We start from the raw sequence: 23,002 nt of genomic DNA, 5'->3' as shown, positions 1-23,002 counted from the left end.
TGAGGCATGCAACGGCGCCGGGCTGAGCTTGGCGGGGAGGGGGGGGGGAAGCCGAGCCGCCCCCGTCCCACCGCCCCCGGGGCCGGGGGAGGGACCGGAGCGGGGCTGCCCGGCGCTGCAGCGGGCGGAGCCGGGGCTCGGCGGGGCCGCGCCCGCCCCCGCCTCCCGGTCGAACCCAGCCGTACCGTACCGTACCGTACCGAACCGAGCCTTGCCGGGAGCTTACCGGGCTGTGCCGAACCCAACCGAACCGTGTCGAAATCCAGCGGTACCGGGCGGCCCCGGACGGTACCGGGCCGCGGAGCTCTCCGCGGTGCTGAACGGAGCCGCCGCGCCCGCAGGACCCGCCGCCGGCGGGGCCCTGCCCGGCCCGGCCCGGCCCGGCGCGGCTCGGCCCGGCTCGGCGCGGCGGCCGCGGGGGATGGAGCCCTTTCTCGGTTGTACCGGCGCCGCGCTCCTGCTCTGCTTCAGCTACGCCGGTCTGCGCCCGGTGGAGGCAGGTAAGGGCCGCCGGGGCCCGGGGAGAGGCTTGCCCGGGGTGGGGGAGAGGCTTCGGCGAGGTGGTGGTGGGGAGACCCCGGTGAGCACGGGTGGGTGCAGAGGGTGAAGTGTGTGGGGGGGCTGCGTGGAGCGCAGGGCTGCGCCGAGGGGATGGAGTTTGGGGGTATCGGCGGCCGGGACTTTGTGGGTAATTGGGTTCAAGAAGAGACGGGTGATTTCGGACACGCAGCCCCGGGGCACCGGTTTTGGGAAGCGCCGAGCTTTCGCCTCCACCCGTGTCCCAGCGTGGGCGCTTACAGCCGGTGGTCCCCGGGGGGAAGGCGGCTGGTAGCGATGTGGCGTGAAAACAGGGGCTCGGGGAGAGCGAAGAGAGACCCTCGCCCAGCGCCTGCTCGTGTCACGGGGATGAACTAGAGCAGAGGAGGCAAAACCAGATCCGCTCTGCCAACGCCGTGGCACGTTAGCCTTGGCAATCCCCCTCCCCAACTCCTGCTCGCCCCAGGCTCTCCGCGGCCCAGCCAGGCAGTGCTGGGAGCCCTGTGAGCTCCTGAGGAAGCACCGCTGGCCCAGAGGAAGGTCTCTCCTTGGGCACAGCGCATCCCGGCCACGTAAAACCAGGCCCCTTCGAGCTGAGCGGGTCCTCTGAAGTGGGGGATCTTTTGAGAAGGCGAAGGTCCCCATGAGCTAGCTCTAATTTTGGAGAGACCAGGACATGCTCCTCTGCATCAGCTGGGCTGAACCTTCACCCGAGCACCCTGCGTGTGGGTGCCACATCTTGGCAGGTGCTGGTGGGTGCTCCCCACAAGCCTTCGCCCCACCATGCAGCACCAGCCCAAGCCAGACGCCCTCTCCGGCTCTGCGTAGTCAGCCAGAGGGCTGTCTCCCTCGCTGGCTGCAAGATGTTGGTGGAACAGCTGCTTTGATTTGCAAAACGCTGATTGCCAGAATATCTTGCATTCCAGGAGGCTGGGGGTGACTATTAGGGATGCAGAGCTACCGGGGAGTGGAAATTCCTGCGCCCGAGCCAGCCCCGGGAGTTGCTGGAGTTACATTCACCCTCGTCCTGCCTGCGCCGGGGCTGCAGCAACCCCCTGAATGCCTTCGGCTCCGACACACGCGTCCTTGGCCAGACATCGGCACTCTGAAGTTGCCGTTTCACAACTGACAGACCCGGGGAGATTAATGAAACATTTCCAAACGGAGAGAGCGATGGGGAAAACACCGTGGCACAATGGAGGCATCTGCAATTGTAACAGCCCTCCTGATTTTCTGTAAACTAGGCCACTTCCCCTGCTCTTCCTTATCCTTGAATCACCTCAGTCAGCAATTGAGAGTAAACATGGAGTTGTGTCCCTGCCCATAACCGCCTTCTGCTCCTGTCTTACAGGCAGCGTTTGTGTGCCATAAGGTGTCCGTGCCACGTTATGAGCCGGGCAGCTCTGTAAACACGGATAGCCACCCTGCCTCGCGACTACGGCGTGCGGTGGGGAGGCAGGAGACTCGGTTCTGGGCTCTGACGAAGCTGCGTGACCTTGGCGTTGTGCCACACACCCCCGCTGCCTCCTTTTTCTGTGGTCTGCTTTGTCAAGGGTTGTGATGTCCTCTCCCGGTGAGGCAGCGAACTTGTGCTGGCCCTGTTTTTCAGAGAGGGAAAAGAGGAACGAGGGTATGGAGTGCTTTTCCCAAGGTCACACAGAGGTAGCGGCAGCATCACCACCAGCTCTGTGTCCCCAGCTCTACCTGACGATGTGGCCATGAGGCCACCAAGGCGTGCAAGCCAAGAGTCACTGGAAAAGCCATTGGAGAGGAAACCATCCCCAGCAGGGTCAGGCAGGGATGGAGGCTCAGCGGTCCCTCCCCTTTGGACCCAGAGCTTATGCATGTGGGTTTAAAACCATGACTGTTGTGAAAGTTAAAGCTGCTGTCACCAGGAGAGGAATGGTGCAAATTCCCCCCTGCCGATGCAGCGGCGGGGGCTGGCGAGTGAGTGGCAGACCATGGACCCTGCTCTGAAACAGGGGTTTGGGCAGTCAGGACTATTTTTTGGCAAGGTGATGCCAAGGTGAGCGAGAAGGGGATGCAGGACCGGGAGGACAAGGTAGCTGCGAAATAACCTCCACACTAACGCTCTGATAGCCCTCAGCATCCCACCAGCGCCGCGTGGGTGAAGCCTTCTGACTCATTCCTACTGCTGCCTGCTCGAGAGGGTCCCTGAGAAAACATTCGGGATGGTCGGCAACTCAGAAGTACAATTTAATTTTGCCGCAGCACTTGCTCTGGAAGCGGGCTGGCCCATCCTGCCCAGCCTGCATGGTCTGAGCTGCCAGCAGCCCCCTCCTCGTTAGGCAGCGGTAATGAGGAGGGAGGTGAGCTCTGCTGGGCTCGGTGGCGCAGGGCTGCTGTTAAGGGCTGTAAGAGCAGCAGGGCGATGCTGTGCAACGATGATGAAAGACCCCAAAATAGGCCACGGCCCCTGCAACTTGCTAGGGCAAACAACGTCCCTGCCAGGTGCCTGCCCGTAGAGCAACTCAAGTCAGGTTTAATTCTGTCAGATGGAGGGGAATTGCAACACACTGCCCAGGCAGGGGTAAAAATTCACCCTCCAGCACAGCTCTGGGCCCCGTCCAGCTCTCAGCCTTCACAGGACCTGGACTGGCCTCCAATCCAAGGAGCTCCTTAACAGCTCCTCCACCTCCGCTGCCCAAAAAGGGACCAAAGCCACCTGGCTGAATTCTGGTCGCTGCTCAGCTTTAAAGCGTGTTCTCATACCCTGAGCTACTCTGCAAACCAGGCTCTTCTTCCTCTGCTGAGGTGGGTCTCCATCCTCACCTCCTCCCCAGGCAGCCACACCAGCTGCAGGAGGGGAAGGAGATCAAGGTGAAGGTGACAGCCGGACCGCGGATGCCGTTTCCTGACCTGTATCTCACTGGGAACGCTCACCTCCTCCTCCTCACCAGGGGAACTGAGCTCACCCATAGCCTGGTAGGAGCAAAACCAGAAGCGAGCAATAGGCTCGACACGCGCGAGAAAGCAGCGATGGGTCTGGCAGCTATTTGGAGATGGCAAACCATCCCACTCCGACCCCTTCCCGTCTCATGGAGGCCACGGAGATTCCTGGCCAGCTGACGGATGGCGTAAGCACTTTATTGATTTCTGCATTCAGTGCAGGAGAGATTTAATTGAAATATGGAGGTTTCTAACCTCAGCGTCAGCCTCTCAGCGGGGATGTTGCTGTGCAAAGCAGCCAAGGTTGTGCCATCCTCTTCCAAACACTGTCTCCTGCTGGGAACATACATGCAGAAAACAGAGAACCCTCCCAGAAAGGGATGCGCTCGCACACATTAACCGTGCACACCATGGCAGGATCCAAAAGCAGCCTTCATGGAGTGGAATCCATGCACTGGTACTGAATATGGCCTCATCCTTTCGGCATTTATTGTTAAATAAACCCGTCCTGGTTTATATAGTACCCAGAGGCCAAATGAAGGCCTGACTCAAGTATAATTCAGTTAAAAGCAGAAATGTATTGAGCAGCAAAGCATGCAAATCTTTATATGTGCAGTAAAAATCAGAGTGTTGACAAAAATACAAGAGCAGAGCTGGGTCGGCACCAGCGAGCAAACTCCTGGGAGAGCTCTGGGTACCAGCATCCAGCGGCTGTCCAGGAAACTCCAGGGCTTGCTCACCCTCTCTGCCTCTGACAAATTTCTCTCATTTCTCTAATGTAATATTAGAGAAATAGGTGTGGGCTGAGAAGAGCTAGAAAAGACCATGGTACCCAGTCCTCCCCGGACATTCGGGTGCTGGATAAAACATACCACAGCAACAACTCTGCTCTGGGTTAGCAGCGTTAAAACCCAAGTCATGGTGCTGGCGAGACCCGAGCAAATCCTGCCTCGTTTCAGGACTCAGAGAAGCCGAGGTTTGGCAGCACAGGACATTCTCCAAAGTAGAAATACCCCTTCCTTCTGCCCTAAGGAATTCCCAATGGCAGGGTTGGACACAGCAAGCATCTCCGTGCTCCCTGAAAAGGCTCCATCCTCCCTGACAGCATTTCCACCTGCATGTTTGGGCACCCTCTCCCTGGGCTGCGGGGAGGTAAGAGGGGGCTGGCTTATTAATATCCTGTTTGTACAGGGGAGTGGGCGGTCAGCAGGAAATAATTGCCTCTTTCCCAAACTGAAGAACCACCAGTTGGTCTTTGTGCTCTTTGAAATTGTCAGAGCTTAGCAAATAGCCCCGCTTCCCATGCAGCCGGGAGTGGGATGGCAGCGGTGGGCCCCGCTCCCTCCCACTCCCCTGCAGGCTCCCTTCATTAAAACACTCGAGGAAGCTGAACAGCATGCCAGCCCTTCCTACATACCCCATAAAGCTGACAAGCAATTATATCCACTGAAGGGAGCCGTGCTGGGACAGCAAAGAAAGGCTCAGGAAGGCAGTGAAAGCAGGTCTTTTTGTACCCACGCTCAGGGAGCAGGCAGCAGTGCTTCGTGGAGAACATCACACGAGACCTTACAGGATGCTCCTTCCCCTTGCAGGTCATGTCCTTCCCTCTCCCGCATCCTCAGGGAAGGTTGTGGTGCAGGAATAAAGAGCTACTGGGATCTAAGGCTGACATTCACTGCTTCCCGCAGGAAAGGGCACGCAGCTTGCAGGTGGATACCACCGAACAAGCCGCTTCAGAGCCTCGGCAGGCACTCTGCTCGCTGGACCATGTCCTCGGGGCTCTGAAGCAGCTGAGCCTTTCACAGCAGGAAAGGAGCTGCTTGTGGGAGAGGAGCTAACTGAATTGGAAAATGCTGTGACTACGGCATAACCTTAGCCATGTAGGAAACAACTGCATTTCACTTCAGCTACTTCCAAGTGGCTGGTGTTTCCAGGACAGTTGAATTCAGAAAGAGCAGATTTGGGGGGGAGGCTGGGCCCCTTGGCTGGGGACATAAATCCAGGAATACGCTCCAGTTCCAAACCTATAGCCTGACCACAGGACTCGACTGGCAGAGGTGACCTCCAAGGGTGTGATATTTCCACAGCTTCTTCCTTTTACTCTAAGCAATGATTCCCCCAGCAGCTTGCATGGCTAAAGGCAGCAAGCTGGCTCTCACTCCCAGCCCCACCATAAGAGCTCATGGCAGAAGGTGCAAATTGAGAGTGGCTTCGAAAGAGGGAGACACAACAGTAAGGAGAGGGACGGCAGCAGAGGAGCCAGGAGCTCTGAGCATCTCCCAGTGATGTCTTTGTGGCCTAGGTACCTCTCTGATACTAGAGGTGCCAGGCCAGCCACCCTGGTGTCTTGGACACCCCCTTTGCTCAACCCACCACCCTTGATCAGCAGCCCCACCTTCACAGGTGACAGCAGCAGTGGGATGGAGACAAACCTGAGCTCCTCTCTTACTCCCTCCCAATCCCCTTCACACTACAGCTTCAGTCGTGAAGTCAACATACAGGGCAGGCAGGTGGTTTTGTCTTCCTTGTGCCAGCAGCCGCTGTGTCGACAATGAAAAGCCACGGAGGAATCAGCCCAAAGCTGTAAAGTGTGGGTTTTTTTTTTTCTCTCTCTCAAATAAAAGTCCATTAATAATCAGCAAAGCATTTAATGAGAGGCTAGAAGGAGTTCTCAGCATTAAGAGGGGATTAAGGGTAATCTTCATCGCTTATGCCTCCTTGCTGCGTGGAGGCGGTTCTGACCTGCTCTTGCCAAAAGGGCCAAAGGTGGCTAGAAGCGAGGTAGGGCTGGGACACACAGCCCTGGGCAATGTAGGACTGCAACTCACCTGATGAGGGGTCCCTGCGGGAAGGAAACAAGACACAGGTTAAGCATGATCAGTTTTGAAGCAGCCATTCACGTTTAAAAATCATTATTTCATCTTAATTAATCAGGGCTTCCCCTTAAAGAGGGGGCTGCAATTTCTGCTGACATGAGAATGAGAGCATCTTTTCATCCGAGCACACAGCTCTAATTCAAATTTGGCCAAACAGATCCTCTGCCAGTTTGCATTGTGTGGTTTGCTCCTGCAGGCATCGCAGCCTCTGCGCTGGGATGAAGCTAAACCGCTAAACCAGAAATCTTGTACTGCATGGGTCCCTTACAGACCAGACAGGGGATGTGCTGTCCTCAGCGTCTCTGGAGTAAACATGCATGAGAAAGGTTTGATGCATAGGGTGTTCCCTGCTATCTCACCTGCAGCAGGAAAGGAACAGCCCCCAGGGCCATCCCACTCTCAGTGCCCCCTCCCAGCACACCAGCAGCTTCCCTGGCCGTTACGGGCACAGAACCAGTTTCCAGGAGTTGCATAGGACTCTAGAAGGAACCAAACATTTGGATTTGGCACCTCAAGGCCCTGCTAGAGATGCTGACCCCCTACAGCCAGCCGGGGAACAGAAATTACATGTTCTCCATGTGACCTCAGCCAGGCTGGCACTACAAAGAGCCGCAACTGGCCCAAGGAGCCAAAAGCGGTGTGGAGTATCTTGGAACAGTGATTAGATTTTAGAAAGTCATGATCTCATCATGCATCTCCTGGGAATGAGGAGAAAAGCATCCTCATGGATTAAAATTTTGGTTCCAAATTATTCACTCAGCTCTGGGAGCAGGAAACTAATTTTCCTGGCTTTGTATTTCTGTCAAACGCTGTGCTTACTTCTCTTTTCATATTGCTTTTATACTGGTTTGACACCATTGATTTACGTGTAGCTACTCCTAATCTGTGGTAGTGAAAGGAAAGGCATGCTCTGATCTGCTGTCCCAGATTTCACTGTATTATCTGCTGACTTCAACTACCCCGTCTCTCTCTCAGGTATTACTACGAAGGGGGTTTTCTGGAGTGCTCTTGACCGTCCACACCAGCTGATTTCTCCCCTGCCTACATTCAGAGTCCTGTTTTGCAGGCTTCGAGCACTGAGTTGCAGCTTTGCCAAGTGCTTCCCTTCTGCCTCGCAGCCCTCCACCCTCTCTCACCAATTCCCAGAGAGGTTGTTTGCTCTTCTCCAGCTCTGCTAGGTCTTCCCAACTCCCCCACATTTTATGTCATCAGGAAACTTAGACGCTTTTAATGCTATGCGTCCCTCAAGGTCACAAATTTCAAAGGGGACTCGGGCACCAAGTGCGGTGTGCTGTACGTACCCTCTTCCCAGCCTGAAGCTTTTTTCCTGATACTCTGCTCGCTGTGTCTGTGAGGTTAATTCATCTCTTTTCAAAAGCCTCCTCAACCTAAGCTGGGTAAATCAGTGGTAGCTCCTAAAAAAAATTTAGCTCCTAAAAATATCCAGGAAAGACAATCATGCCGGGATTTAACTGTACAGCTGTACTTTGAGAAGGGCGAAGTGCCTGGCTGCAGCTGGAGACTGTTTTGTCTCCCATCTCTCAACTCCGTCATGTCCTCCGTATGTTCTAGCAAATTCATCAGGCATGACTCACAGACCTTCCCTGTACGCATTCCCATCTGCTGACTGCCCCTTCCTAAAATTAGACCCTACTCTTGTTGGCACACGGGTTCAGTCACGGGGGAAGGTGAGGAGCTGCAGACCCACGTCCCTTCCTTGTGTCACAGCAGGGAGCTGAGTCCAGAAGGGACTGGTGTTCAGGCTGAGGAGGACGATCCGTCTCGGCTTGTCCTTGGCCCTGCTGCTGCAGTGGAGAGTGAGGATGATAAATGTTTCTGTTCTCCAAGAGCTGGCTGGAGACCACTGCCTCATTTCATGAAAGCCAGCCCCTGAGAAACGAGAATGCTCTGGGTCTATACCGACTTGTCATTTACTCCAGTGAGGAAGGACATCTCACGCTATGAAATCCTGGAGACCATGACTGCTTGCTGCTCCTCTTTCTGAAGTCCCAAATTTGTGTGAACTTAGCCATGCAGCTTTCAGCAACCTTTCTGCTCACTGAAGGACTCACTAGAATCAGTCTGGGTCCCAACGGCTTGTCCAGACATCTTATTCCTAAGGGTCTCACTGGTGGGTGTGGGTCTCCCATCTGCTGGAAAAGGGAGATCTGAAGGCTGGACTCTGGGTTTTATTTGGGGAGAAGAGAAAGGAATAAGGTCATCACTCTGCTAAGTGTAGAACAGCACTGACATTCAGCTGGGGAATTTTGTGTTCCCGTTATTTTCTCTGTTCCTGGGGGAACATTCACCAGGAGTGAAGTCAGTTGTTAGGAGACACTGACACTACAGCTAGAATATTTTCGGCCACATTCAGGCGGCTGGGACTGACTATAAATCCAACAAGTGTTACTGGAGACGTGCACACATGCATCCTTCTTTTACTGTTGACCTCAGCCCCGGCCCCAAAAGGGCAGTGTTGTGCAACGGTTACAAAGCAATAAAAGTATTATTCTTTGACGAGAGTCAGAAAAAATGACTCCTCACACCCTACTGACCTCCTGGGTGTAGTCAGAGTCCTAGCAGTCTCATTAGCCTTTACTGCCTTTGGGTTCAGGGCACAAACTGTATGAGATTGTGAATTAAATTTGACCGGAGGGAACAGGAATCCAACCTGCTGCACAGAGCACTGGAAGGACTGTGCCAAGCCTACGAGGTAAAACCTTCCCCTTGAGATGCCAATAAGGGCTTTGCACTGTGCAGCTCCCTTGGGAAGAGGCTCCTGGTGAGGGTGTGCAGGAGGGCAGGAGCCCAGCTGGCACATCAGAGCCCGGGTCACTTTGGCAAGGCTGGCAGCTACGCAGATCCACCCTGCAGTTGGAAACTCCCGTGTGCTCTGGAGTTGGGAACAAACACTAAACATGGAGCCTCGGGCTACTGCTTTCATGCCCTGCCCTTTTCACATTACAATGGTCCATCAGTGCTGTTACAGCATGTTCTGTACTGTTAGCTGTAAGCGGATGGTTGCTGGATGTCCTCCGACCATCTGAGAGACAGCCCATCAGCTGCAAAACGTGTATAAAAAATTTTCTGTCAAACTAACAGGGAAAAGCAAAAGAAACACTCATTTACTGCTCCTAAATTTCAAACCTCCAGAGTGCTCATCAAAGCATTCAGTTTTCATACTTCCAAGGCAGATTTTGCACTTCCTCCCAGCTGTCACTGTCAGACCGTAATAGGAAACAAAAGAGAAAATGTGGTGCATGGCTGGGAAGGATGAGATGAATTCGGTGGTCTGCTGTGTTGTCAAAAGAAACTCTTTCCAAGGGTCTGTTATTTCACACGTGTCTAATGCAACTCGTATGCTCAGCAAAGACCTCCTAGAACCTCACTGGTAATTAAGACATAGAGTACCTGTAATTTCCAGGTCCCATACCCAGAACCACATACAGGCAGGACCCTGAGCAAGGTCCTTTCCCACTCCCTTCCTTGCCCTTGCTCTGTCTCCTGCCTGCAGCTGTGAGTTTGCCTCCGTAAAGGCTCTGCTCTCCCTCCTTGCAGACAGTCCGTCGGCTCCAGTAAATGTCACAGTCAAACACCTGAAAGCCAACTCAGCCGTTGTGACTTGGGATGTTCTGGAAGATGAAGTTGTCATTGGATTTGCAGTTTCCCAACAGGTATGGTGCCTACAGTTACCCAGTTTCGGTCACGTTCATCTTCACCCCAGGTCCCCTCAGTTTCCAAATTCTCTTGCTGCAGTTTAAGCCCATTCCTTCTCGTCCTGTCCCTCGTGGTCTGGGAGGGGACTTGGCTTCCCATCCTCTTTGCAGCAGCGCTTCATTTATTGGTAGCTGCAGAGAGGAAAGGGTCCGACGGTCTCCACGTCCGTGGTGGACAGGGCAGGAAGCAGTGGTCTTAGGTGACAGCAGTGCACACGGGAGGCCTCTCCACCACTCTGTGCTCTCCTCTCTCGGCTTCCAGAAGAAGGACGTGCGGATGCTGCGCTTCATCCAGGAGGTGAACACCACCACCCGCTCCTGTGCCCTCTGGGACCTAGAGGAGGACACTGAGTACATTGTGCATGTCCAGTCCATCAGCATCCAAGGCCAGAGCCCTGCCAGTGAGCCAGTCCTCTTCAAGACCCCCAGGGAAGCTGAGAAACTAGCCTCTAAAAATAAAGGCAAGTGTGGGTGAGTTCCTATGTGGCCCCTGGGACGCCCAGGCAGCGTAGGGCTCTGCAGAGAGGAAAGCAGTATCCTGTCAATGAGAATAGCTGGGTTAAACACACGCAGGACTGAGTGCCCTCTCACAGCCCCATGTGGACAAGTGGGATGCCCTGAGTGTACCCAGCAGACAAGGCTGACGGGTGCACAAAGCCATAGGGAGATGCTGCCAAAGGTTGGCTGTTCATTTCTCCCGTTTCAGGTGAGGTTTAACAGGCAAAATGAGGAGAAGGTTTCCAGACTGGGAGCTGTGCGTCCAGCATCCTTGCAAGTGGAGAATGCCGGGGAAATTCCCGAGCAGCCTGTGAATTCATGTGGAACTAGACCCTTGGATGGCACTGGGCACACCACCACTGTGCTCACAGGGCACTTGGGGAGATTCGCTGACCCTCCTGTGCTTGGATTCCAGGACAGCAGGGAAAAAAAGTACCCAGAGACTCCCACTTTTCTTACATTTCAAATATTTCTGCCAAATCACAGAAAGTTGAGGTTGGAAGGGACCTCTTGAGATCACCTACTCCAAACCCCTGCTCAAGCAGGGTCAACTAGAGCAGGCTGTCCAGGATCATGTCCATTTGGGTTTTGAATATCTCCATGGAGGAAATCAGGCACTTCCTCACTGGCAGCTCCTTCACTTGTTCCTCTAAAGCCAAAGCAGATAGTTGAAGATTTTCTGTCAGCAAGAGTCTCTGCTACAAAAAGGGCTAGGGAGTACAGGGGTCTGGGATCTAAAGGGTTACTGTCTGCCTACTGAGGACCCAGCCTGTTGCAGGGCTTTTGGCCATGGTTCCTAGGACGGTGTGAGTTCTTGACTCTTTCTGCTAAAATGATTTGGTGTCTGTAAATACTGAATTGCTGTTCATCTGAAAGCACTAAGAGGAGCACTGCTTCCCTCCCTGGAGGCCTGAACCGTAATCTTCTTAGAGCTTTGAAGCCGAGGAGGCGCATTACGCCCTGCAAAAAGGCTCTACTCATTTCTGAATCCCATGGCTCCACTGAAAAATATCATGCCAGGCTCCACACTCCTGAGCTGGGAGAGGAACTACTGAAGCATGCAAGGCTTTGTGACAGGCACAGACGGCACTAACAGCAGAGACAGAGCAGAGCGAGCCGCCACGGGGCCAGATAACATGTGGACTTACCCCATGGCAGCTCCTCTGGGGTAATTGTTGATCCTGTCTCACTGCTCCTCCCTCGCCCCATCTCCTGCAGGTTGTCAGGGGCAGTTGCTGCAGAGCAACTGATGCTCTGCAAGTTCAATGCACAGCTCGTGCTGCTGGCATTACTGACGGGCAAGGATTCTCTCCCTGCTAGCTTTGACTCTGACGCACTGATGATTTGAGCCAAGGGCACTGTTAAACCAGTGTCTAGCGCAGCCTTAGCCGTGCGGTTAGGTTTCATGATCTCTCTTTCCCCTTGTGCAGATGAGGTGACAATGAAGGAGATGGCGAAGAAAAACCAACAGCTGCGAGCAGGGGAAATTCTCATCATTGTTGTCGTGTTGTTTATGTGGGCAGGTCAGTTCAATCTTTCTGTCAAAAGCATGTAATATCCCTAGAGCCTGCTGGATTGCGTGGTTTGCATGTGTCATCATGTAAGACCTGAAAAGAAACCCTTTCTCCCATAAAGAGTACTGCATATTCAGCTGTGAGGGCACTTCTGTTCCCTCTGCAGCATCACAAGTTGGGCAGTGCCAAAAGCAGGTGAATCAGTGGTCTGATCTGGTCCAGCAGGAAGTAGGTGATGGACTTGATGAACCAATTGCCTAATTCCCCATGGCTAATCCTGTAATCTCAATTATTCCAGAATGCACTGATGATAATGCCTTCAGCCATCCAACAGGATGCCTCAAGCCCTTCAAATGACACAGGTCACTGTAATTATCTGGCTATTATATGACTCCAACTCTCATGCAAAACAAATTTAAGAGTCTCGCTCTCAACACGCACTATTATATATACACTAAAACCCACTTCAAAATCAATTAAAATAATGGAAGCACTGAAAGAACAAATGGCCCCAAACATCAAAACACCAATAAAACCAGAACCTCTCAACATTCCCTATTAAAATAATAGGAAGAGGATGGACATCAGCAGAAACATATTAACCGAAAGGAAGGAAAAGTCTACATGCGCTTGGGACGGTGAGGGGAGGAAGGACTAGCATTAGCTGAAAGCTGCTATCCCGAAGGGTGCTTTGGAGCCACACTTTTGGCAATCTTTTGAAATTCCACCCTAGTCCTCCTTACGCTTTGCAGTCATTAACCCTTTTAATCCAAGCAGAGCCTCTGCTACAAGACGGCTACTGTAGTATATGATTTTGTAAGCAAAACCACATGTCCAGCTGTAGTTGGGAGCACCCAGTGCTGTGGAAGGTGCAGTAAAACCATCCTAGGGCCACTTTGCTATGGGATGCGATGGGCATAGCTAGGCACATACGTTAACACAGCCTCTAACAGAGCATCAGATAAATGTGCTCCTTCAAGATGAAGATCCCTCACTATGACTTTCTGTAATGTGTACAAATATATAAATTAAATTTCCAAAGAGAACCAAGAGTTTTCCGACATGAGTTTGGGACCACATTTCAATAGAGCTTACAGCAAATTGTACCTAGGACAGATCTCACTCATATGTTTTAAGCTAGCAAACAGGGAGAGAAAAAAGCCTCTGACTCCTGCTCCATCAGCTTAGCATGTCTGAAGTGGCTGTAACCAGCCCTTCAGCTTGTTCAGTTTTGAAATTACATGCATGAGTTAATGGGAAATAAAGTTTGCACATGTTTGTTTTCTATTTAGAGCCCCAGCCTCCCCTGGCTGCCAGTCAGCTGCTGCTCCTGCTGCAACATAAAACATTAATGAAACAACATTTGCTCCCTGCGAGTCACAGAGCACATTGCCCAAGGGGGAATGGTTCAGGTGACCCAAGGAAATTGGCAGGAAGGGAAATTAGCACTATGGTAAATCTATGATCCATAAAAGACAACCTTTGCCACTCGGTATTTAGTCCTCCTGTCCCAGTCAAACCACTTTTCCACACACAGAGCACGTAAACAGTCACATACAGAATTTTCCTAGGTCAGAAGAGAAACTCACCACAACAGTACTGAGCGGCTGACGACTTTGACAACTTGTAGTTTCAGTGGTGAGCATAACGTTATGTCCTCTAAAGGTGCTGGTCTGTCACCTCTACTGCTGTAAACTGTAACAATCCTGAATTGATAGGGGTTGCATCAGTCTACTCCAACAGAAGATTTGGCCCATTTATACTAGATTCTGCCGAGAGGAGATACCTCCAGGGAAAGATGTGAACAGGAAACCAGTCAATGATCTGAGATACGTCACAAAAGAGGGGGCTGGAGGAATTAACTGTGTCCTGTACAGTTCTGCAAGGTTTCTTCCAAGTGAGTCCAGGTGACGAAGAATCAGATCCATGTATAGTATTTTTTTTTGCCCTGGAAAGTCCTGAGTTTACCATGCATTATTTGCATTTCCAGAGAGTGGACAGCAATTATTGCTAAAGATGATAACCAAATGAAAACCTAAACTAAATCAAAATGTTTCCAAAACCTCTAGTCCATGACCTTTTCAGCATTTATGTCAAGTTTTAGTTGTGCATATTCAAATTTAAATGCCCTGCCAGTAAAAACAATCATGAATAATTACATGAAACAACTGAACAACTGATTCATCTCCCACTGTAGTATAATATAAAACTCAGATCAGCATCGGAACAAAGAATTCGCTAATACCACAATTTCCCTTCTAGACAGATGACTTGCATTTAAAAAGGAAAGTGGATGGGGGGAAAATCTCTCTACATCTAGTGGGTTCTTTACAAACTTTGACTATACAAAAACCTCTTTCCAGCTCTTAACCTGGCCTGGCCATAACCTGAATGTATGACGATGTTTTAGCAAATGCGAACTGGAACCTGTCTGTGCCCAGGGCTCTGAACCGAGACGAGACCCAAGCTCTTGCGCTGTCTGTCTTTCCGGTATTGTTCACAGCACTTTGCTTCTTTGTGCCTCAGTTTTACCATCAGAAATGACAGACAGTGTGACTGTGGCAGATGTTAACCTATCCTCCTAGGATCAGCCATTTGTTCACATACGCAAGAAAGAATTTGGACCACTGTGTTTATCAGTAACACCTGGGGGCAGCTGCCATAACAACACCTCACTTTATAAAGCAGTTTGTGATGATCTGATGAAAGCTTTACATATGTTTTGCTATTAGGGGAGCTGGAATATTTTTCAGTAAGGGAGAAGCAGCATCTGCCTGGGTCTACTTAACCTCCATGTTTGGAATCTGTAGGCAGAGAAGTTATTTGGTCAAAATGTCACATAAAAGCTTCCAAGACAGACATTTGCAGTCTTCTTACGTGTCACGGCTGCCTGCTTTTCGCTTCATGTGCCTGCGTGTGTGGGAGGAAATTTCCACCAGCAGCTTTTGCTGCCGTCACTGTTGCATATTTGCAGATGTTGTCCTGCTGCTCAAAAGGCCCTGGCTTGTATCACATGCAGGCAGGTACGGTACCTGCCTCTCATCTGCCAGCTCCAGCTCCTTCTCTTCACCCCAGAGGAGAAAGATCAGAGGACACATTTTCACTAACCAGAAATTCCAGGAGCTCCTGGGTTTGCAAAGCAAAGATCCCATTTAACCACTCGGTTCGTGTTGATTGCTATCCGAATGTAGGGCTTAAAACGCTTGTCCCATTTAATGACAGGGAAGTTGGAATATAATTAATCTTCTGTCCTTCTGTCTAACTAGTTTAGCATGGAATTAGGCATCGAGAAGGAAACAGCCAGACGGCTGACTAGCTGTGTTAGAAAATGATCCTTAGGAGCAATTGTGAATGCTGCTGAGATCTCTACCAGAAAGCACAAAGCCGGCTGGCAAGCAAGGGATCTCTGATCTCTGCAGGCTCCACGGGCTGAGCTCATTTGTGTGATCACTAATGCTTTTTCCGGTTAGGGGTGATCGCCCTGTTTTGCAGACAGTACGATATCATCAAAGATAATGAGCCAAATAACAGCAAGGAGAAAGTCAAGAGCGCCTCGGAGAACAGCACTCCCGAACACCAGAGCGGAGGGCTCCTCCGCAGCAAGGTGAGATGCTGCTGGCATGCAGTGGGGGACAGGGCAGACAATCAACTTCCAGCTGGGCCTCAGCTAAATTATCCAAAAAGCAGGCTCTGTTAAACATCCTCAGTCCAGCCTCCTCCCTCCAGCTGGGATGCAGAAGGAAACACCCCTTCACATCCACCCATGCCAGTACCATGGCTTCGTTAATGGTCCGAGCCTCCTAGACGCATCAGGACACCAGCACTTTGCTCCTACCTCTAGATTATCTTGCATGTCTATCAGTAAAACAGATTTCAATCCATATTTCTGAAATATCTGAACATCTCTGGAAGAAGAATGCACAGAGCAATGCTGCAGTCCCTGAGCTGCTTGGGTCCTTACCCCCACAGCAGCCCTTAGCTGGCATGTGGTAAAGGGGATATCACTCTTGCAATTAACTGATGAGCTGATCAACAGGAGCATGGCTGGTAATACACATGATGTTAAGGTATGCCATATCCATAATGTAAGCAGACTCAAGCCTATAATTTATACCAACTTATTTCAATTAATTTAACTTTCTTATGTTTCTATTCACAACTTGCACTCTGGCACATCCCCACCACTTCGTATTTACTTATTATTTGAAATAGTCCACTAATTCATGCTCACTCAGAAACAGACAGTGATGAACCACGCAACCCTAAAACCTCAGCTCTGGCCCTTTTTCATTATCCTGAGGGGATGGGAACAAGAACTTTCAGAAAAACAAAAATTGACCAGCACACTGCACTCATCTCTGATGTGGTTTTTTTTCTCTCTAGCGATTCCTATGCATCCTTTCTTCCTTTGTCTCCTCTTCTCTTCTAGTTTCCAAAAAACAAGCCCTCAGTGAATATCATTGAAGCGTGACAGCCTGCCATCTGATAGATGGACTCCATTCCTCACTCTCACTTTCTGCCTCTGAGCCTTGACGACTAGGGAGGTGAAATATTGTTGGAGCAATTTGGAAAGAGACCTAGTGATTGTCACTTGCTGGCACACACCTCCTTGTCTGCGTTCTGCAAAACATCTGGCCAGAAAGAAAAATCCTGCAAAAAAACCCTGAAACCCAAACAAACAATTACAATGGAAAAGCATCAGTGAGACTGCTGCTGGTGATCCTGTACTGGACTCATGAATCACCTGGGCTGGAGCAACTTCTCACGCACTCCTCTCCACCCTCACACTCTGTCTTCTGGAACAATTTTCCTGTCTTTGGAAACGTACAAGGGTTTGTTGTATCTTTATTTTGTCTCACTGTCACTACATCTTGACAGTATTAAGGTGAGCTCAGGCATCAGTCACTGTCACTCCTCTCCAAGCAAGAAAGGAGGAAAGCTCACAGCAGACATGACTAGCAACCAGATTTTGGCTGCTGTGTGCTCTCAGCTTGCTTTGTTCCATTGGTGTGTGTTGTGTAACACGTCTTGCAGGTGGGTTTTTAAAACAAAAAAAACTTAAAAAGGCATACCCTAGTTTCCATTCCCACTGTGAGAACTTCCCTGGTTGTTCTCCAGTTAGGCTGCAGCACATGCCTCCACCGTTGCTGTCTCTCCTATCTCACACTGGTGCTCTTCATCTCAGATAGTCGGGGCATGCCGAACACTGAGGCACAGACCAACATGAGGGGACACCAGAAGCCGTTATTTAGCTTCCAGGATAATTTCAACCATTTTCTTCACAGTATTTTCAGCTGGGCCTGAGTCCACCACCAGTGTGATAAAAGGTCCATAAAAATGTAGCCAGTCAGCAAAAAAAGAAAAAAAGAAAAAAAAAAACCCAAACTCATGATACCAGTTGCTATGCAAGGTCTCCAGTGGCAATAGCTATTTATTGCGAAAAGCTCTTGCGTAAGGGACCTTTTTCTGAGGGCTTAAGTTCTTAAATTGCTTCTTTTAGTAGGGGTCCTGTGGGAAGGTCTGGTTCTCCTTACACGTCCTGTCTGCACTATTTTTGTGACGTTGTAATGCCAGGTATCTCCTGGAGGCAGTCCTCCACAAAAAGGATGACAATGAATGGGAAAGGGGCTGGGGTTCTCCTCTCTCTTATTAAGTGCTTGATGTTTGTAAGCTGACAGGATCCCTGGGATTGCTGGTGCTCTGGAAGGTGGTAGATGCAAATCCATCACATGGAAAAGATTTACTCTTTGTAGTGTGCCATGGGGTATCTGTATTTATTTAATTACTCCACAAGACCACTCCATATGCACTAGGGGATGAGGCAAGATCCTACTTGTTCCATCAAATACCAAGACAGGTTGGCCTGAGTAGGGTTTGAATCTCATTACAACAAAGCTGCACTCAGATGAGCCTGGTTCAAAAGTCCCTGCAAAGAAACAGGCTGGCAGTAACAAAGTTCGGCCATCTCTCCTCTTCCACTGTCACCAGCCTTTCCAAAACAGTTGATTTGAGAGAAAGGCACTAGGAAGTCTGCTTGCAGATGTGTTGGCGAAGAAGCAAGGGCTTCCCTTGTGCTGGTTTCAGAAGGCAGGCCAACCTCAAAGGTCTCTTCAGTGGATCCTTTGCCAGAACATACTCCTCCATCACCAAGAGGGAGAGGTCAACACCTCTGATACAGACAGAGCAATAAACATTTTATAATATACAATAAAAGATTAAAGGCATCTCTTGTGTCCTTGTAACATCTGAATTTAGTAATATTTCAACTTCGCCTGCTTCGAGTGGAACACAAAATAGCACGGGGGACCTCCTCTGTATTTCCCAGGGACTACAGCATAACATGTTTTCCCAATGTCTGGGTATAGAAAACCAGAAAGGTTCACCAGAGTTCACTCTGGCTGCGGGATGAGGAGAAAAAAAAACCTGCAACACAAATAGCACTACAGCCATACCTAGCAAGATTCCTCAGACATGTCTGTTATCTCCTAAGAAAGAAATGTCATTTGGAATCCATACCCCTATAAAGGGAGATTTAGGACAGATGGTACAGCATGTGCAAAATGATAAGGGAGATGCTCTCTCATAATCCTAGAGCAGACAGCCAAGCAAGCAGCCCTCAGAAGCCTGCTAGTGAGGAAATTCAGCCTGGTGATTTGGCAGGTTTGGGGTGGGGGGAAGTGTGTGTCTGTTTTTAAAGACAGTTGTCCCTCTGGGAATTCAGACCATATCCCCTTCTTTACAGTAACTGTTGTTGTTCCCTAGTGACAGGTTTAAACTATTTCTTTCCTAACAGAGATGTGCTCACTCCTTGTTTGGTAGAAAAGAATTAAAACATAAAGCGTCAGTGTTCACACAGAGTTAAGTATTTGCACCATAATGGGGCAGGAGGTAAAAAGGGTTGTCATTATGTTCCATTACTGCAGGCTTTAAAAGTAAGGTAATAATGCTAATAGTGAGAAGAAACAAATGTAGGCTGGCAGCAACTCAAGTCATCAGAGAGGGACTCCAAGCTATCCAGTTCCAGTGATTCTCTTAAAGGAAATGTTTTCAGCAACTCTGAAGCGATGTAATAAGTCCACACTTTAGGAAAAGGTGTTTGCCATCATAAAAGAAGAAAGTTACTTAAGATCCTACTTTTCTGAGGGTCATAAACATGAAAGCTTTAACTGCTGTTTCAGTATCCACTTCCACTGTAACCCATGAGAGTCAGACACAATTAAGGCTCTGGGCCTGTATGACTTCAAGCCTACGTCCATCTTTAGAAGAGATACCTCATTCTCATCAACAGTTGCCAAAAGATATTCCTGAGGTGTTTTACAGTCAATAAAGGGAAGAGATCGAGAAAAAAAAAACAAACCAAGACGGCACTGAGGAAAGTCATGTTGGACCACAGAAGAATGCACCCTTAAAGGCTACCCACATTTCCCGCATGTTTTTGCCTTGCTGCTGATTTTGACTGGTTGCTGGAAGCAGGAGCTAAGAAAGGGAGGTTTCAATAAATACTAAAAAGCAGCAAGTCGGAGTGGGCTGGCATGACAGGGATCCCAGAGAGCCCTGCAAGAACTGATTCCCCGTTGATCTCAACAGCAAAGGAAAGCAGCCCTCCAGGCGGCTCTGCCGATGCCGTGCAGCCCTGCGTACTATCCTGTTGATTTCCGAGAATCAACTAAGCAGAGACTATGGGCACAATAAAGAGCAAGAAGCTGAAAACAGAACCCTTTGCCAATATACGCAGTGCGTGTTTGAAGTTAAGCACCACTTGCCTTCATCCTTTCAAGCACTGTAATATTATGCCTACAAGTACAATTTAGCCAACATATTCCTCCCCCACGAGTTTAGTAAAATGGAGCCGCAGGAGGCGGTGTGGAGCAAACAATCCTGCACAGCATGTCCTTCCAATTCACAACACACAGCACCATACACTTCTCACCACCTCCCTCTGTACAACAAGCAGCAGCACAAGCTCTGTTCTCTGTCTCCTCAAAGGAAAATGAGAACATTAGGCATTTTATTCCCTGACAGTTCAATAGCATCAGAGGAGGAAACACCTACACGACAGAAAGTGTTAGTATAATCTCAGCTGGTAATGACTTTCTGGAGGAGATGTAAATGGAGAGGAACAGACTGCTAATGCCAGTATTTGCCAAAGACATTAAAGGTTACATCAGTCAAAAGCGTATGACACAGCTGCACATCCATTTTGCTGATAAAAATATGGCAATTCATTGACTGAGTAGTCAGACTTCACTTCCCAAGGAGAGAGTTGAAGATTATACCATATGTTATACCAAATGTAATTTCCCCAGATTTGCAGAAAAGCTTCCTAATGACATGTAATGAGCTATTACTGGCTAGTCTGGAAGCAGAAGCCTAGCTGACCAAATTCAATCAGCTTTCTAGCATTTGTTAAAAAACTGTATGATCAACATGCTTGTTATGCTAAAATATCTTCTGTTTCCTCCACAAATCTGGTGTCTATTAAATTGTCTGATGATCTTATAGATTAAAATTATTATGTTCCTACTTGTTAGTGCTTTAGCCCACACATCTCGAGGAAAGCGAGCTGGATTCTCTCTCAGCTCATGCATCAGCATCAATTTTGTTAACTAAGTTCCAAATGAAGAATCTTTATTATTAGCGACAGAGCCAGGAAAGACACAGCTTGAATTTTAGATCCCAGATGGAGTCAGCAAAGTTGGCAGCCAGAAAAGCCATCTTTTGGCTCGCAATCTGAACACATTGGACACGGAGTCACTGAGTGGCAATAATGACATAGCCCCACGATGCCATTTGACACTTTACAGCACATCACTGTCCTTTTTAGCTGACAACCCCCCCCACACTTAGTGCCACCAACTGCTAAATATAACCTATTTATACCATTCAGACCTGTTTTGCAGAGGATGCAACCAGCATGGTACTAGACATCCTCTCAAACCAAAGGGAGAATATTATCAGCTTCCACTTTTTCACACTTCAGGACATAACTTCTTCCTCTCATTTAGAATTACCTTACAGCACAAAAGTAGGGAAGAGTTGGCTAGCTTTTGAGAGGACAGCAGAAAAAGCCACACAGTGGCTTAATTTCAGTCTCATTGTTTTCTAGCTGCTGTTGTTAGACTGCGATACATTGATGAATGTTATTAAATTTTTAATTGTAAGACATTTCATCACAGAGCTCACGCAGGGCTTGCACAAAACAGTCTCGTCCAGTCTTATCTGATGTTGCTGGATTCTGCTACAGCAAAAATCATAAACAGAGCCCTTGGCTACACTCTAGCAGCAAACACGCAGTATGTCCTTCCATGAAGGCTTAATACACAATCTCTCCCTCCCCTTACAGTATCTCTACCGTTCAGCATATATGAATCACGGTTGCAATGTCAAAGAATGAAATCTTCAACAATAAGGCTGCCCAGGAGCCTAAAGCCTTTTACAAAGTGCAGAGCTGCTCCATGGCAGTGTTCATTCATGTGAGAGATTTAGATTCACAAAGACCACAAAACACACGTTCAGGAGGAGGCACACGCTTCTGCCTGAGGTCCTCCAGCACAGGGAAGCTGGTCTTAGACACAGCACACGTACAGACACCATCACCTTGCTGTCATGGTAAGGTGCTGCCTGTTCAGAATAATTTCATTTTCTCAGCATGGCTGAACTGGCAACAGAATGCCTGTTTTAAGAGAAGGCTAATATAAATAACATCCTGACTGCTATGCATCACTTAATAATAATCTCATAAAGAGATATAAAACAAATCAAGACAGCTAGCATGGAAATCTCTGAACACATAAAAGGCAACACCTCAGCATGCACAGCAAAGGGAGCAGATTGCCTGTGGTCTTCCTACTGCTGTGTTCCTGCTCTGTTATATCATTGCTGATCAGCAGCTACCATCGATCACTGCTTGAGACAGAGCTTCACTATCCCAGCAGTATGTGACTGCAACAGCTGCCGCCAGGCCTGCATTACTTCTGGGCCTTCAAAGAGTCAGTCTGTTAGCAGTTTAATACCAGATAAACCCTCCAGCAGGCACGCTAGTCTGCTTTCGCAAGGGGAGCGGGGGAATAGACTCCGCAGTCAGGCTCCTGCTATACCACTTGCCTTTTCAAAATGCCTGGAACAAGGAGATTTGAAGCAAACTTCTTCTTTCCTTTATTATGTGTGTTAGGAGGAGGTGGACTTTACAGACATGACAACAATCTGGACGGCACATGAAACTGCCCTCAGGACCACAAGTAAATTATTTCTTTTTCAGAGAAGTCTCTTCAATTAATATGTGGGATTCACTGGTTTAAAAGACAACAGCCACCATGTGCTAATAAGCCCCACACCACCCAATCAATGGCTGCCAAGGGATGTCACCTTCTCTTTCTATGCAAGGCTCTCTGCAAGCAAAATCTACAGAGGTAAAAGTCATGAGAGGCTATGCTGGCATTAAGAACGTGTTATTAACTGGAGAAGATCGGTTATTGACACAAAGCCCTAACACTGGGCATGCACCACCCATGCCTGTACAACCCATCAGAAGAAAAAGACAACCCCTAACCACAAAATTGCTGTATATGGATTACTTCGTTAATGGAGGCAATATTATCTAGGAGTTAGTGCAGTCAGACAATACCAGGCTCTGTTCCAAGCTTCACTGCTTATCCTTTGGACAAATTACTTCAATTCTCTGTGCCTCAGTCACTGCACATCTAGGACAGTGACAAATTTTTCCTGCTTTTTAAAGCCACTTCCTCCTGTCCTGCTCCGGATTTGAAAGGTGCTACGGAAGGGCAAAACAATAAAATATATGAACCACAATACTGAAAAACATTAGTACTGTACCTAAATTTTATTTCTTTAAAATCACTGTGGCTGCAAGTGTCACAGAAAAATTCAAATTACTATAATAAAAATAGAGTACAATTTTCTCCATGAATAAACCTAATTTGCTCTCTGAAAA

The 23,002-nt window shown here is 49.1% G+C and overlaps 1 protein-coding gene across 1 annotated transcript; it reads left to right on the top strand.

Annotated features, from left to right (window-relative positions):
* FNDC5 (fibronectin type III domain containing 5) lies at positions 1-18,275 on the top strand. Its single transcript, XM_052811387.1, has 6 exons — positions 1-500; positions 9,882-9,997; positions 10,302-10,500; positions 11,968-12,060; positions 15,522-15,655; positions 16,481-18,275. The coding sequence occupies exons 1-6, from the start codon at positions 422-424 to the stop codon at positions 16,520-16,522; spliced, it is 663 nt and encodes a 220-aa protein (XP_052667347.1). The 5' UTR covers positions 1-421; the 3' UTR covers positions 16,523-18,275.
* Positions 18,276-23,002: the final 4,727 nt, after the last annotated feature.

The sequence above is a fragment of the Harpia harpyja genome, chromosome 16 (assembly GCF_026419915.1).
Source record: "Harpia harpyja isolate bHarHar1 chromosome 16, bHarHar1 primary haplotype, whole genome shotgun sequence".
In the NCBI taxonomy this organism is placed as follows: Eukaryota; Metazoa; Chordata; class Aves; order Accipitriformes; family Accipitridae; genus Harpia; species Harpia harpyja.
Note: the sequence above shows the minus strand (reverse complement) of the source record. Positions and strands in the feature narration are given on the sequence as shown.